We start from the raw sequence: 16,706 nt of genomic DNA, 5'->3' as shown, positions 1-16,706 counted from the left end.
TTCCATCCATATACAGCAGTCTCCTTAGATGAGGAATTGTTTGGAGATGGGTGAAAAAATAACTGCTAGTGTGCAGGTCTCAATGGAAATATTAACACACAAACCCACACTATAGATTTGTGGTGATCTCTGGAAGAACTGAGTCCCATTAGCTCCTTGGGGCAGATGTAATCCCTTGCGCTCAGGCGGTATTGTTCAGTCAGTTTGAAGGGAAACTGCCCCCCTCGGCCTTCCCCTTTTCCTCAGACCAAAAGGCTGAAATTTCAACAGATAATGCGCCCCTGCCAGGAACCCAGAGAGCTCGGCAAGGATCCATTTGCCGTCAGGTCTGGGCAAGCACAATGGATGCTTTCACTTCGCCTTGCTTGTGGACTTGTAAGTGTTTTTGACTGTGGCGAGTGCACACCAGGACAGGAGATTCTCCATCCAGCGATTGTGTGGTCGACGTGCGAGTGGAGTGAAAAGCACTCACCATGCAACCGCTGCGTGAAACATTCTGGGTGATGGGCCCCAGCCAGGCAGTGGGCACGGACCCTGCCTTTCACATCCCTGCCTGTCACGAAGCACGCCGCCACGTTCCCTGCTGTTTCTCTTGGAACCTGATGTCTTGGCTCCATCAGCAGCGTGGGAGGACCCGAATCGACCTGTATGTCGTGCATGTCCTACTTGGCACACAGGGATTGCCACACTGGTCCATCTGGCCCCTTATCCTGTCTCTGATGGCCGTCAGCACCAGCGGTTTCAGAGAGAGGCACAAGAAACCCTGCATCATGGCTCTGTCCCTCTAATGGTGGTTCAATATGAGAGGTTACAAGCCTGCTACTGGCTGTGAGCTAACAGGCCTCGTGCTTTGGCTCAAGCCAAGTGGTAGCTGCTGTTGCTTCTAGGTCAAGGGTTCAGTCCCCTCAGATGATCCACCCCCTGGTGTCATTGAGAGGTGATGACCCATAGGGAGCTTTGAACTCCTCTGAAGCTCAGGGCAGCTTACGGGGCCAGGGGGAGCACGGGATCCCTCCTAGCAAAGCCTCTCTCACTGGCCCTGCACCTGGCTGAAGCGTGTAGAAAGGGGCGGTGAGTCTTGAACACTCTCTGTGCGATCAGGGCAGGCCAGCTTCCAAGATGTGTGTTTTCTTCCCGTTCTTTGTTCATTTGACAGGGGAAGCTCCTGGGCTTTTGTGCCATGAGTGTGGAATATCTCCTGAGGGTCAGTGCTCAGCTGAAATCCTCCTTTTGGCATGGCGCAGCCCAGTGTGAAAGCGTAAACCCGAGGCCGGCTTGGGCGTTCCCTCTTGTTCGATGTGTTAAACTACAGGGGTTCTCAGACTTCATTGCACTGCGACCCCCTTCTGACAACAAAAACTACTACCCGACCCTGGGCGGGGGGCCCAAAGCCCCACTGCCCCCGGTGGGGGGGGTGGAGGTCAAAGGCAAAGCTCAAGGGCTTCAGCCCCAGGCAGGGGCCTGTAACCTGACCCCGTCGCCCAGGGCTGAAGCCCTTGAGCTTTGCCTTTGGCCCTGGGCAGTGGGGTTCAGGCTTCAGCCCCGGGCGCCAGCAAGTCGAAGCCAGCCCTGGTGACCCCATTAGAACGGGGTCCCGACCCACAGTTGAGAACCCCTGCGTTAAAGTCTTGCTTTAAAAGGACTCGGTTAGAAAAGGCCTGGGAAGTCCCCACTCCTGCTAGCTGTGGTGTGCACTTGGGGCTCTGGGTGGGCCGGGCAATCTCTCTGCGTGGAGCGGCTGGCAGGATCGGGGCCTACATTGCTTCAGTCGTTACACCTGCTATCAGGTGTCGGATGCAGATTTGGGAGGTCCTGATATTTAATTTTCATGTTAGTATTTATTTCACCCCCCTCAGGAAAATGGGAGCCATTACTCCAGTTTGACCAGTGTTTCCGAGTGACCAGCTAAGATCCCTGTGGGAGGAAGGTGAAGAACAACATGGATGGGCTCCTAGAACAGACCAGTGTGTTAATGCACAGTAAAATCGCTGAAGCTGGGAAAAAGAATGGCTTAATTAACACCAGGAACTTACTGGCGGAGAACAGAGATGGCCTGGTCTCCGTGTACCCAGCCCCACAGTACCAGAGCCACATCGTGGGGAACCTCGCTGCTCAAAGTAGGAGCGACCCGGTGCAGCAGCTGCTGGACCCCAATACACTCCAACAGACCGTGGGGTCCCACTACCGCCCCAACATCATCCTCTACTCGGAGAACGTGCTGCGCTCCTGGGGGGAGAGCGTGAGCGCCGAGTGCTGTGAGACCACCTTCATCGAGGACCGCTCCCCCACTAAGGACAGCCTGGAGTACCCCGACAGCAAGTTCATCGACCTCTCTGCTGACGACATCAAGATCCACACCCTCTCCTATGACGTGGAGGAAGACGAGGATTTCCAGGAGCTGGAGGTCAGATATTGCATGTTGCCTGATCGGCGGGGGATGGGGGGGCGTTATTTCGAATGGTGTGGGAGGGGCATGATGCTCATTTCGAGGACTGGTGTGGCCCCGATCTGGCAAGGCACTTGAGCACACGCAGGACTGTGACTCGTCAGGTGAAACCTCCAGCCCCATTGAGGCCACAGGCAAAATTCACATTGACTTCAGTGGGGCCAGAATTTCACCCGTTCGCTTCAGTAGGGAGCCTCACAGGCTTACGGTGGGGCACATGCTTTGCTGGGCTGTGGCCTGGGTCGTCTTGCCTGTATCTGGCTACCCCTAATTGCCCTAAGAAGCGTGTCCACATAAGATGTTACTGTATTAACAGCCCTGAACCCAACAAAGTTCTAACTACGTTGGTTGGTGCAGATGTTCCAAGTGAAGGTGAGTCCATAGCCTCACATGGTCCAAATAGAACCTAAGAGGCTAAATATTTCTTTATGTTGTTCCCTGGCCAGGGGATTTCTCCATTCAAAAAGGGCCGAATGGGAAGAGTTTGCAAGCTTCCGTTTTCCCGAGGGCTAGCATTACCCTTTGATTGGCTCAGAGACATGCAACAAAAGGCAGGAATGGTTTTTTCTTTGCTGTTTCTGTACCGATAGGGCAGGGAAAGGGGAATTCTTCACGGCCAGTTTAGTGGCCGCCATGCCGTCTCGGCTACCAACTCCACGCGAGGAGACGTTGTCCTAGCAAGGTGTGCCAGAGGAGTTTCTGTAAGAACCCTGTCCGGCGGCATTTGCCAGTCAGCTCTGGGGGCTGGGCTTTTAGTAGGGTTACCATACGTCCGGATTTTCCCGGACATGTCCGGCTTTTTGGGCTCCAAATCCCCGTCCGGGGGGAAAGCCCAAAAAGCCGGACATGTCCGGGAAAATCGGGACATGCCGGCCGGCGGTGCGGGTGCTCGGGGATCGGGCCGGGGGCTCGGGCCGGGCCCGCGGTGCGGTGCCTGGCCGGGGGCTCCGGGGCTGGGCGCTCGGGGGCTCCAGCGGGGCCGGGTCAGGGCCTCCGGCGGGGCCGGGTTGGGTCGGGGGGGCCGGGCCAGGGCCTCCGGCGGGGCCGGGCCGGGGCCTCCGGTCGGGCTGGGTCGGCTGGGCCGGGGCCTCCGGCAGGGCCAGGTTGGGTCGGGTCGGCCGGGCCGGGGCCTCCGGCGGGGCCAGGTCGGGTCGGGCCGGGGCCTCCGGCGGGGCCAGGTCGGGTCGGGCCGGGGCCTCCGGCGGGGCCAGGTCGGGTCGGGGCCTCCGGCGGGGCCAGGTCGGGTCGGGTCGGGGCCTCCGGCGGGGCCAGGTCGGGTCGGGTCGGGGCCTCCGGCGGGGCCAGGTCGGGTCGGGTCGGGGCCTCCGGCGGGGCCAGGTCGGGTCGGGTCGGGGCCTCCGGCGGGGCCAGGTCGGGTCGGGTCGGGGCCTCCGGCGGGGCCAGGTCGGGTCGGGTCGGGGCCTCCGGCGGGGCCGGTCGGGTCGGGTCGGGTCGGCCGGGGCCTCCGGCGGGGCCGGGGCCGGTCGGGTCGGCAGGGCCGGGGGCTCCGGCGGGGGGATCGGGGGTGCCAGCCGGGCCGGGGACTCGGGGGCCGGGCCGGCGGTGCCAGGCCGGGCCGGGGGTGGTGGGCCGGGGCCGGCACCCCAGGGCCGGGGACAGCCTGGACCGCGCCTCCTCCCCCCACACTCCCCCTTACCTGCTTCAGGCTTCCCGCGACTCAAATGTTCGCGGGAAGCAGGGGAGGGGGCGGAGACTTTGGGGAGGGGGCGGAGTTGGGGCGGGGCTGGGGGCGGGGCCGGGCCCCCGTGGAGTGTCCTCCTTTGGGAGGCACAAAATATGGTAACCCTACTTTTAGGAGAACAGACTGAGCAGCTGTCCCCTTCAAAGCCAGCTCTTCCACGTGGGGTTTGATGTCGATAATTACAGTGGGTGTTTAATTGCATGATGCTGTTGTTGACACATCTGGCCCTAACTCCTGCTCCGAGAGCCCCTCCCTTTAGTTGAACTCAAACCAGCCAGGCCTCCTGAGGCCACCTGGAATTTCAGTGAGAGCATGGTGCGAGCGGCAGACTGCCCCTGGAGCCGACGTGCTGCGGGGATCAGTGGAGGGCCTGTGTGCACGCTGAATGGGCTTCTCCCTCTTGCACAGGGTTCTGTGGTTTTTAACCACAAAATATACAAAAGGAGCCCAGTCCAAACGTGCCCTGCTGTGGTCCGGGGGGCTCTTCCTGCTAAGTCTACTGGCTGTTCGTTTGGGTCTGGGGAGGCGTTGTTCTGTAAAACCGGAGGCGCTTTCCCCCTTTGCTTTCAGAGGAGGTAGGCGAGACGCCCTCTTTCCCCTCCTATCGCTGTAGGGAGCAGCATTGGCTGGTGGCTCAGGCGCTGGGCTCAGGAGACCTGCGTCCTGCTCCCACGTCTGCCCCCGACCTTCAATGTGACCTTGCAGCATTCTGTGCCCTGGTTAGATCGCACAGCCTCTGGAGCCAGGCGCGTCTCACGCTATGCGCACGGACAGCGCCTGGCACAACCCAGCCCCCATCTCAGTTGGGGGCTCCAGCTGCTACTGTTCTACCCCAAAGAAAATTCTGCTGGGGGGGGTGGAGCTGGGCCAATTGCTGTATTAGGACAAGTGCTCCAAGCAGCCATGGGACGTCCTCACCTCGGGTCCTGGGTAGAGTTCGGGTCCTGGTCTCAGTCGAGGCCGCTAGCACTGCTGTACTACGGCAAACACACAGCAATTGTCCCCCTGCCCCAAACAGGGACCCCGTCTCTCCACACTGTGTGGGGGGGTCTATTGTCTCGGTGCTGAGTGGGCAGTGGGGCTGCGGTAAGTGCTTGAACCCGGGCTGAGATGATGGCGCGTGTGTGTGTGGTGGGGAGTAGCTCCGTGCATGATCCCGCTAGCAAAGACAGAGGGTTAGGCCCGTGCCAGGCCTGCAGTCTCACTGAGCTCACAGGCGGCTGGCTTGAAGCCAGAAGAGCGCTGCGTTAGCGCGGCTGGCTCTGCAGAATTGGCAGCCGCCGGTGGAAGCTGAACCTTTGTGCCAAGCCAGCTCTGATAGCAATCGCAACACCCTGCGCTGCTTAAGAGAGCCCCTGTCACAGAGCAGGGGCCCTGCTGACGGAAAGGGGATAGCAGGGGTCAGTATGAACGGGCTGCCTCGACCCACTGCGCCCGGATCAACCTGTTCATTGGGCCCCCCAGTGCAATAGCAACTGCGCACCTCAGAATCGACAGTGAAGGGAACCTCCCGGCCAGGGCCGGCTTTAGGAAGTGCGGGGCCCGATTCGAACAGTTTCGACGGGGCCCAGGCAGGGAACACACAAAAAAAACACGCAGGGCTTGTACTCACCTGACCGTGCTCCTAGTCTTTGGCGGCGGGTCCTTCACTCACTCCGGGTCTTCGGCAGCACTGAAGGACCCGCCGCCAAAGACCCGGAGCGCCTCCAGGTGAGTAAAAATTAAAAAGGTGCCTCTAGCCAGGGAAGAGATTCTCTGCCACTTGCCCCCCAATCTGGGCAGCCCTGCCACTGGACACGGGGCCCTCTTAGGCGCGGGGCCCTATTCGGGGGAATTGGTGGAATTGGCCTAAAGCCGGCCCTGCTCCCGGCACCCCGTGAGAGAGCGAAGTGTTCCCGGCCTGAGACACAGAGAGGTTATGGCCCAGGCTCTCCAAAGGAGCTGGGTCCCTAGCTCCCAGCGAGTTCAATGGGACTCAGATGTCTCAGTAGCTTGGAGGGTAGGAGCCCCAGGTCAGAGTCTATGGCAGGCCCAGGACTTGAACACAGAGCCCTGATCTCTAGCCTTCTGCCTCAGCCCCACCCCCCATCTTCACAGCCGCTCCTGTGTCTCGCCCCCGCCTGCCCCCTCACGGTGCTCTGAATGTGACACCGAGAGGAAACCGCAAAGGGTGGGTCTCCTGGGGGGGGGGTCCCCTGGCATGGGACTGTGCGGCCCAAACATGTCTCTCTGGGTGCGGCCCCTGCATCAGTGGCTGGAGGTTGCCACAGCGTGAATGAAGAAAACATTAGCGCAACAGCTGCTGAGGCGGGGACTGAGCCCCGCTGGGTTGTTAATGACATACAAATGTCTCTGTCTAAAAGAAGAAACGGGCTTCTGAATGACACCGCAGGAACCCTGCAGGCTCCCCGTGCTCATCCCCAGTTATTGGTGAGCGAAGGGGTCTCCCTCCTCCTGGTACTAAAACGGAGGAAGGGAAAAGGGTTTCATCCCACAGCTTCCCTGACTGTGCCGCAGAGTTGTTAAGGCAGATCAGCAGTAAAGGGAAATGTGAGCAGAGATCCAAGTCTTTTTTCATCAGCCTTTGGAGAGACGCAGAGAATTTGATCCTGCCATCCTGTATGCGCGGCACATCGCTGCGTATCTGGGAGAATCAGCTGCTCTGCCAAGAGACACTTGGATGTGAGTTGCATGGCCCAGTGCCCATTCAAGGCACAGATTTGCAAGGGAGGTGTTGTCTTCCCCACACATCTGCGTTGTGGCTTTTTTCTGGGGCTAACCCCCAGCAGCAGACCCTTTCTAGGCGGGCCAATGTGTGACCTTGTCTACATGGGGAAGTTATACCGGTTTGAATTTACATTGGTGGTTAAACTGATTTAGCTAAATATTGAATCAACAATATTTAATAGGAAGTTTAATAGGCAGCAGGTTTAAAACAAACAAAGGAAGTATTTCTTCACACAATGCAGTCAACCTGTTTAACTCTTTGCCAGGGGATGTTGTGAAGGCCAAGACTATAACAGGGTTCAAAAAAGAACTAGATAAATTCATGGAGGACAGGTCCATCAATGACTATTAGCCAGGATGGGCAGGGATGGTGTCCCTAGCCTCTGTTTGCCAGAAGCTAGGAATGGGCGACAGGGGATGGATCACTTGATGATTCCCTGTTCTGTTCATTCCCTCTGGGGCACCTGGCATTGGCCACTGTCGGCAGACAGGATACTGGGCTAGATGGACCATTGCTCTGACGCAGTTTGGCCGTTCTTATGTTCTTATGTAGCATTGAATTTCATCTGCTGTTTTGTTGTCTAGTTACCCGGTTTAGTGAGATTCCTTTGCAACTCTTTGCAGTCTGCTTTGAACTTAACTATCTTGAGCATAGGCACCGACTTCCTCTCTACCCGGGAGGTGCTTGACACCTCCCACCTCCGCCCCAGGCCTGCCCCCACTCCACCCCTTCCGCCAAGGCCCCACACCACCTCTTCCTGCCCCCACCCTGCCTCTTTCCACCCCGTCCCCCAAGCACACTCTGTCCCTGCTCCTCCCTCCTCCCCTCCCTGCAGCTAGGGTTGCCAATTTTGATTGGATGTATTCCTGGAGGTTTCATCACATAACATAATCTTTAATTAAATATTAATCTTTAATTCCTGGAGACTCCCAGACAATCCTGGAGGGTTGGCAACCCTACCCCCAGCACCTCCTGCAAGGTGCAGAACAGCTGATCGTGGCAGGTGGGAGACGCTGGGAGGGAGGGGGTGGAGTTGATCAGCAGGGCTCTGGGGGGCAGGGGGTGCTTGGCTGCCAGTGGGTGCTAAGCACACGCTAATTTTTTTTTTTTCATGGGCACCTATGATCTTGAGTAATTTTGTATTGTCTGCAAACCTCACTGCCACCTCACTGTTTATCCCTTTTTCCAGATCATTTGTGAATATGTTTAATAGGACTGGTCCCAGCATAGACCCATGTGGGACCCCGCTATTTACCTCTCCATTGTGAGAACTGACCATTAATTCCTACCTTTTGTTTCCTATCTTTTAACCAGTTACTGATCCAGGAGAGGACCTTCCCTCTTATCCCATGGCAGCTTAGATGGTTAAGAGCAAACTCAAAGGCTTTCTGAAAGTCCAAGTACATTATATCATATACATTATATCAGCTGGGTCACCCTTGCTCACACGCTTGTTGGCACTCTCAAAGAATTCTAATAGATGGTGAGGCTTGTTTTCCCATACAAAAGTCATGTTGACTATTCCCTAACATATTGTGTTCATTTATGTGTCTAATAATTCTGTTCTTTACGATAGTTTCAGACAATTTGACAGGTACTGAAGTTCAGCTTACCAGCCAGTAATTGCCAGGATCACCTCTGGAGGCATTTTTAAAAACTGGGTGTCACATTAGCTATCCTCCACTCATCTGGGACAGAGGCTGATTTAAGCTATACATTATGTACCACAGTTAGTAGTTCTGCAGTTTCACATTTGAGTTCCTTCAGAACTCTTGGGTGAATCCCATCTGGTCCTGGTGTTTTATTACAGTTTAATTTATCAAATTCTTCCAAAACCTCCTCTGCTGATGCCTCAATCTGGGACAGGTCCTCAGATTTGTCTCCTAAAAAGAATGGCTCAGGTGTGGGAATCTCCTACACATCCTCTGCAGTGAAGACTGGTGCAATTAATTCATTTAGTTTCTCTGCAAGGCCTTATCTTCCTTGAGTGCTCCCTTAGCACCCTGGTCGTCCAGTGGCCCCAAAGATTGTTTAGCAGGCTTCCTGCTTCTGATGTACTTAACAATATTTTGCTGCTGGTTTTGGTATCTTTTGCTAATCGATCTTCAAAGTCTTTCTTGGCCTGCCTAATTATACATTTTCACTTGACAGGCCAGAGTTTATGCTCCTTTCTATTTTCCACAGTAGGATCTGACATGCGTTTTTTAAAGGATGTCTTTTTGCCTCTTAATATCCTCTTTTTCTTTGTTTAGCCATGGCGGTAGTTTGTTTGTTTGTTTGTTTGTTTGTTTTAAGGTCCTCTTACCCTTTTTTAATGTATTGATTGATTTTTATTTGGGGCATACGTTTTAGTTTGAGCTTCTATTATGCTTTTTTAAAATAGTTTCCATGCAGTTTGTAGGCATTTCACCTGTGTGACTGTTCCTTTTAATTTCCATTTAACTGGCTTCCTCATTTTTGTGTAGTTTTTTGAAGTTAAATGCTTCCAGTGGGTTTTTGAAGTTAAATGCTACTGCAGTGGGTTTCTTTGGTATTCTCCCGCGGCCCCCCCCCCCCCCCCGGATGTTAAATTAAATTACATTATGGTTGTTGTTACCAAGTGATTCAGCTATATTCCCCTCTTGGATCAGATCCTGTGCTCCATTTAGGACTAAATCAAGAATTGCCTTCCCCTTTGTGGGTTCCAGGACTAATTCCTCCAAGAAGCAGTTATTAATCGTGTCTAGAAATTTTATCTCTGCATCCTGTCCGGAGATGACACCCAGCCAGTCATAATGGGTATACTTGAAATCCCCCATTATTACTGAGTCTTCTGTTTTTGTTTCCTCTCTAATTTCCCTGAGCATTTCACAGTCATGGTCCCCATCCTGGTCAGGTGGTCGGTAATGTATCTCTGCTGCTATACTCCTATTATTCAAGCACAGAATTTTTCTCCATAGAGATTCTATGGTACAATTTGATTAGTTTAAGACTTGTACTACACCTCTACCCCGATATAACGCGATCCGATATAACACAAATTCGGATATAACATGGTAAAGCAGCGCTCCGGGGGGGGCAGGGCCGCGCACTCCGGCGGATCAAAGCAAGTTCGATATAACACGATTTCACCTATAACGCGGTAAGCTGTTTTGGCTCCCGAAGACGGCGTTCTATCGGGGTAGAGGTGTATATTTGACTGGTATGCTTTTTTTTCACATATAATGCCACTCCCCCACCAGCACAACCTACTCTGTCATTCCTGTATATTTTATAGCCTAGTATTATTATGTCCCATTGTTTATCCTCATTCCACCATGTTTCTTTAATACCTATTATATCAATATCCTCAGTGAATACCTGGCACTCAAGTTCACCCAGCTTAGTATTTAGACTTCTGTTTGCAGTGCTGTTGTAGCCATGTTGGTCTCAGGATATTAGAGTGACAAGGTGCAGGAGGTAATTTTTAAAGGATGCGTTTTTGCCTTAACAGCTTCTGTTACTCTGTTCTGTAGCCAAGGCGGCATTTCTTTGGTCCTCTTACTGTTTGTATTTTTTAATTTGGGTATACATTTAGTTTGAGCCTCTCTTATGCCGTTTTGAAATGGTTTCTCTGCATGTGACTGTTCCTTTTTAATATTGCTTCACCAATAGAAGTTGGTCCATTAAAAGAGATGACCCAACCTACCTTGTCTCTCTATTTAGACTTCTAGCATTTGTAATAAACACTTATAACATTTGTCAATATTTAGTTGTCTGCCTTCCTGTGATGTAATTGAATGGGACTCTCTTTCATTTGACTGTTTCTCTTGAGTTCCTGTCTGTACTTTGTCAACTTCTATCCTCTCCTCTTTGCTAGGACACAGATTATCCCCTTTAATAAATTCTCCCCTAAGGGGTGTCTCTGTCTGAACCATGTGCTCTTCTGCACTTGTCGACTTTCCCTCGGCCCTTAGTTTATAAACTCCTCTGTGACCTTTTTAATGTGAAATGCCAGCTATCTAGTTTCATTTGGGTTTGGGAGCCCATCCTTCCTGTATAGGCTCCTCCTTTCCCAAAAGGAAAGTTCCTACTAAACCTAAAGCCCTCCTCCCTACACCATCGTCTCATCCACGCACTGAGACCCAGCAGTTCTGCCTGGCTCTGTGCATGGAGCTGGAAGTATTTCAGAGAATGCTACCATGGAGGTCCTGGACTTTAATCTCTTACCTGACAGCCTAAATTTGGCCTCGGGTCCTCTCTCCTGTCCCTATGTCTCTGGTACCAACGATCACCGGTGCCTCCCCTGAACTGTACGTAACTCTATCTAGATATCTCAAGAGGTCCGTAACCTTGCAGGCAGTTCTTTATGTCAGGGCTAATGGCTAGACAACCCATCAAATAAGGCTTCATTAAAATACTGCACAGGTTCCTTACTGAGGTATTCTTCTGTGGTTGGGCTGCTGTCTCTTCTCCAGGAGTATCATTCGTCATACCCCACACACTCTGCTATGCGAACGTCTCAGTGACTAGCTTATTAAAGAAACCCAAGTTATTGATGAAATACAGGAGTGAGAGAGTGAATTATTCATACATAGAGCATAAGAGAATGGATTTGAGTTCTCGTGTTAAAAAAAATCCAGCGATGTCTGAAATATTCTCTGTAAAATGGAAAAAAAGAGAGAATGTTTAAGTGAGTAAAAACCAAAACCTGTTACATCTGTCTCAGTGCTTATGTGGCCCTTTTCTCCATCGTGTCTTAGTGCCCGGGACTCGCGCCTGGCTTTCCAGCCTCACAGCACTTCTGCGAGGTAGAGCATTGCTCTGCTCCCCATTGTCCAGGTGGGGAACTGAGACCCGGGGAGCTCAATGACTTGCCCAAGGTCACGTCAAGGGGAGTTTTGGGATTGATTTCAGTGAAGCCAGGATTTCACCCCGGTCTCTGTGTTAACAAACTTGACTTACTTTGTGGCGCCTATATGGAGAATGAAATGGTTAATGGGATTCTAAGGCCTCTTATGACTGAAGTCAGACTTGGATATTGATTCTAAAATTCCTGGCTGAGAGCTCAGGTTGTACAACATGTGCCCAGAACAAATGCCAGTGAAGGAGGTTTCTCCGTGGACAGGCTGGCGCGTGCTAAAGCAATGTATGTTCCTTTGAGTGCAGCTACCATGAAATACATACAGTGGGTTCTGCGGGGGGAGCCTTTTCATCCAGTGTTGGGAAATGAATTGCCTTCCACCCTAACACAGTGATGAACTTCGTGCCGACATGGCTCAGCAGTCCAGCAATGACTCTTCAGAGTGTGCAGAAACCTGCATGGTCCATTTTTCATCTCAGATGCACAGAATCCCCGGTTTTGGAAGAAACCCTATAGGGCTTGCACACGAGTGGGAGTTTAGACCTAGGAAACAATAATGCAACATGTGCATGAGATGGGAATCTGGTATTTAACAGACCTTTGCAGTTTCTATGGCATTTATGTGAGTTGAAGAATCTATCACCGGTATTTGTGTGCTCCCCATTGCTATAGTATTCATGCACCTCACAATCTTGAAGATATGTATCCTCAGAATGCCCCATGAAATAGGGAAGTGCTCTTAGCCTCATTGTACAGATGGGGAACTAAGGCACAGAGGCTAAGTGACTGGCCCAAGGTCTCTCTCACACAGTCTGTGACAGAGTAGGGACTTGAGCTCCCATCACCTGAGCCTTAGTACTCAGCACTTTGAGGTCTGCAGCCATCCTTCTCTCCTGCAGGAGCAAGTTCTATAATGTAAGTCTAGGCCCGGCAGATGTTCTGTGTCCCAGAGACACATATCTAGATATGTGCGCTGGCCTTGGGGAAATGTTCATCGTTCTAGTGGATCGTAGCTGGCAGGGGAGGGGCTTTAGTGTGGGAAAGGGAATAATCTGTTACAGGCAGAACAGACAGATTGACGAGCTCAGGTCAGACCCCCTCCCCACGTTCCATGATTCGACTATGTAGGTGATTAATTAACAGGCCGCACTAGTTATGCTTTATTTGCATTTGATTTTTTTTTCCCCTGAAAGGAAATATGTTAATAGAAGCCACTGGAGTCTGTAGACACGGAGCTCTGTCATGCCGTAGGGATATTAACACTTGTTAGCCATGCATGAGGCTTGGGGCTAATTTTCACTTGTCTCTTTACCAGCCTTCCTCTGAGTCACACTTACTACACCTGGGGTCCAGACATAGAATCATAGAATATCAAGGTTGGAAGCAACCTCAAGAGGTCATCTAGTCCAACCCCCTGCTTAAAGCAGGACCAATCCCCAACTAAAGCATCCCAGCCAGGGCTTTGTCAAGCCTGACCTTAAAAACCAATAAGGAAGGAGATTCCACCACCTCCCTAGGTAACCCATTCCAGTGCTTCACACCCTCTGAGTGAAATAGTTTTTCCTAATATTCAACCTAGACCTTCCCCGCTGCAACTTGAGACCATTGCTCCTTGTTCTGTCATCTGCCACCACTGAGAACAGCCTAGATCCATCCTCTTTGGAACCCCCTTTCAGGTAGTTGAAGGCTGCTATCAAATCCCCCCCTCATTCTTCTCTTCTGTAGACTAAATAAGCCCAGTTCCCTCAGCCTCTCCTCATAAGTCATGTGCCGCGGTCCCCTGATCATTTTCGTTACCCTCTGTTGGACACTCTCCAATTTGTCCACATCCCTTCTGTAGTCAGGGCCCCAAAACTGGACACAATACTCCAGATGTGGCCTCACCAGTGCCGAATAGAGGGGAATTATCACTTCCCTCGATCTGCTAGCAATGCTCCTACTAATGCAGTCCAATATGCCGTTAGCCTTCCTGGCAACAAGGGCACACTGCTGACTCATATCCAGCTTCTCGTCCACTGTAATCCCCAGGTCCTTTTCTGCAGAACTGCTGCTTAGCCAGTCAGTCCCCAGCCTGTAGCAGTGCATGGGATTCCTCTGTCCTAAGTGCAGGACTCTGCACTTGTCCTTACTGAACCTCATCAGGTTTCTTTTAGCCCAATCCTCCAATTTGTCTAGGTCACACTGGACCCTGTCCCTACCCTGCAGCCTATCTACCTCTTCCGCAATCCATCCCATCATCCAGATCATTAATGAAGATGTTGAACAAAACCAGCCCCAAGACCGACCCCTGGGGCGCTCCGCTTGGTACCGGCTGCTAACTAGACATCTATCCATTGAGCCCGACGATCAAGCCAGCTTTCTATCCACCTTATAGTCTATTCACCCAACCCATACTTTTATAACTTGCTGGCAAGAATACCAAGGGAGACCAAATCAAAAGCTTTGCTAAAGTCAAGATACATCACGTCCACTGCTTTCCCCTCATCCACAGAGCCAGTTCTCTCATCATAGAAGGCAATCAGGTTGGTCAGGCATGACTTGCCCTTGGTGAATCCATGTTGACTGTTCCTGATCACCTTCCTCTCCTCCAGGTGCTTGTGCCATGGTCAGTATTGTAAATTGCCACAGCAAGGCCAGACGGGCTCTATGCTGGGATTGTAAAATGAGCTGTCTGGTAACCGTTCCATCGCGGGAGGATGTGTGTGCTGTTCCTTGCAACTTGCAAAGGAATCTTCCACTCCACACTCACACCTTTAACCCTTCCCAAAATGCCTTGAGATGCTTGAAACAGCGTTAGCAACATACAATGCAGTCCCGAAATGTACACGTCCCGGTCCCGGGCTGAATGACTCCAGGAGAGCATTTGTCCTGGATTCCCTGTGGCACCGCTCTCCCTCTGCCTGAGGCTCTGTGTGGCACCAGCCTCTTCCCAGTGGGGGGCTGAAGTGAGCCTTAGCACCCCCTCGCCATCAGGCCCCGCCCCTGCTCCTCCTCTTTCCCCCCATGGCCCCGCCCCTGGCCAGGCCAGAAGCCAGAGACTGACAGTAGTAAGAGTTGCCTAGGGAGCCCCAGAGTCCCAGACCCTCCCCCTGCCCTGGTCAGCGCAGCCCAGGGAGAGGGACACAGGCCGGGCGCTGCTCTGGGGTACCCTAGCTCCAGTGGAGGGTCCAGGGCTCCCCACAATGGCCCGGGCTCCCTGGGCAGCTCTTCCCACATCTCAGCTCCGGCTTCAGGCCTGGCCGGGTGTGGGGCCATGGGGGAAGAGGAGGAGCAGGAGGCGGGACCATGGAGGGGGTGGGGCTCCTGTATGTGACCCTTTTGCATTTTGGAAAGGTGATTATCCTGTCTGAGCTATAAAAATACGCCTCAAGTTACCGGGGAGGTTCTACTCGTAGGTGCTCACAGACGGCGCCTTTGGCGGGAGGAGTAACTGAATTATTAACCGGAGTCTTTTCTTTCTTCCTTCTTCCACTTGCTATTCCAGAGCGACTACTCGAGTGACACAGAGAGTGAAGACAATTTCCTCATGATGCCCCCAAGGGATCATCTCGGCCTCAGCGTATTCTCCATGCTCTGCTGCTTTTGGCCACTGGGAATTGCTGCCTTTTATTTGTCACACGAGGTAATGTAAAAGTCTCTCCTGCTAACTCAGAACACGGCAGTCTAGGATTTGGATGGACCCAGTGTGATGTGGAAGGAGGCAACTGGGCATATATTTTTGGGTTACACACACATGATGTGGATAGCTAGAAGCAGAGAGCGGTTCAGAGTGTAGCTAACCCACTGGTGAGTGTGTGTTCCAGGTCTCCTTCTGTGGAAATGCATATATCGATAGTGGCATGTACCTACATGTTTTCCTTTGTACTGAGTGCAGATGCTATAAAAGTCCTTAGCTCTGATTCTTGTGGCCCAGTGTTATGTTGCTTCATAGTTGAGAGGGTCAGCACTTTCCTGTTGGAAAATATCCTTTTTGGAAAAATTCAATTTTGCACGGGAAAAAATTTAAATTTTGCTGAAAAATGTCCATCCCCCCTCCCCAGGAAAACTCAAAATCACCACTCCCAGACAGCCCACCTGGAAGGCTCTGTCAGTTTCATTTTCTGTCCAGGGAAAAAGTGACATTGACAAGAGCATTCCAGACAGGCAGAGGGAAACTGAAAAATTCCAAAATGGGTTTTTTCTGGGAATCCCTTCCTGTGAACCATTTTGCTTTTTCAACTTTTCAGCCCTATTTGGGATAGACAAATTTGCAAAAACATGACATTTTTCTTAGGAAGGATTTCCCTTTTCCAGCCACGCTATGACTAATATCCACTCAGCGTCTCCCTCCAGTGCGTCTTCAGAAAGGCTGAAATGCTGGAAGTCTCTCAGAGCAGAGGGTAATGTAACTTACAGGCCTGGAATCACATTGCTGGACTCATCGGTGGTTACAATGAAGTGTGCTGCCATCACTAGACAAAAATATAAGAGAAATGGAGCAGCACATTGGCACATGCCATCTGTGTGCTTCACAGCCCCGAAATCACTCGCATTCTAGTCTGACTCTATAATCTCCCAGCTCTAAAGTTCACCAGTATTGTCTCTGTCATGTCTGTATGTATCTATGTACCTCTGAGGCCCTTAAGATCAAAGGAACCTACAAATATGGTTTATTGTGTAGCACCTAGAGCAGTGGTTCTCAAACTTTTTTTTTCACGGACCACTTGAAAACTGCTGAGGGTCTCAGCGGACCACTTAATGATCTTTCCAAAAGTCGTTTTTACCGTTAGCTAACTATTGTAAAGCGCTTTGGATAAAAGCACTATATATATATATATATATAAAAACCCGTAATAATAATTACAAATTATTTTATTATCTACAAATAAAAGCACACAATTCATATTTTAACATTAGTAGTCTTACTTTTCTAATGCAATGGATGTGTCCTCTCTCCCCTGCCACGGCAGCCCCGAGCTGGGGCTGGGAAACCACAGCAGTCACAGAGCTGAGGCTGGGAAGGAGGGCT

The 16,706-nt window shown here is 51.9% G+C and overlaps 1 protein-coding gene across 3 annotated transcripts in view; it reads left to right on the top strand.

Annotated features, from left to right (window-relative positions):
- Positions 1-16,706, top strand: part of SYNDIG1 (synapse differentiation inducing 1) — a 94,037-nt gene that overhangs the window by 16,072 nt on the left and 61,259 nt on the right. For all 3 annotated transcript variants that reach the window (XM_054022639.1, XM_054022637.1, XM_054022638.1), the window contains exons 2-3: positions 1,857-2,404; positions 15,183-15,320. In XM_054022639.1, coding sequence (XP_053878614.1) covers positions 1,940-2,404; positions 15,183-15,320 — 603 coding nt within the window. In that variant the 5' untranslated portion in view covers positions 1,857-1,939. The remainder of the gene's footprint in view (positions 1-1,856; positions 2,405-15,182; positions 15,321-16,706) is intronic.

This window comes from Malaclemys terrapin, chromosome 3 (assembly GCF_027887155.1).
Source record: "Malaclemys terrapin pileata isolate rMalTer1 chromosome 3, rMalTer1.hap1, whole genome shotgun sequence".
Lineage (NCBI taxonomy): Eukaryota > Metazoa > Chordata > Testudines > Emydidae > Malaclemys > Malaclemys terrapin.
The sequence above is the reverse complement of the archived record's forward strand: the minus strand, read 5'-3'. Positions and strand labels throughout refer to the sequence as shown.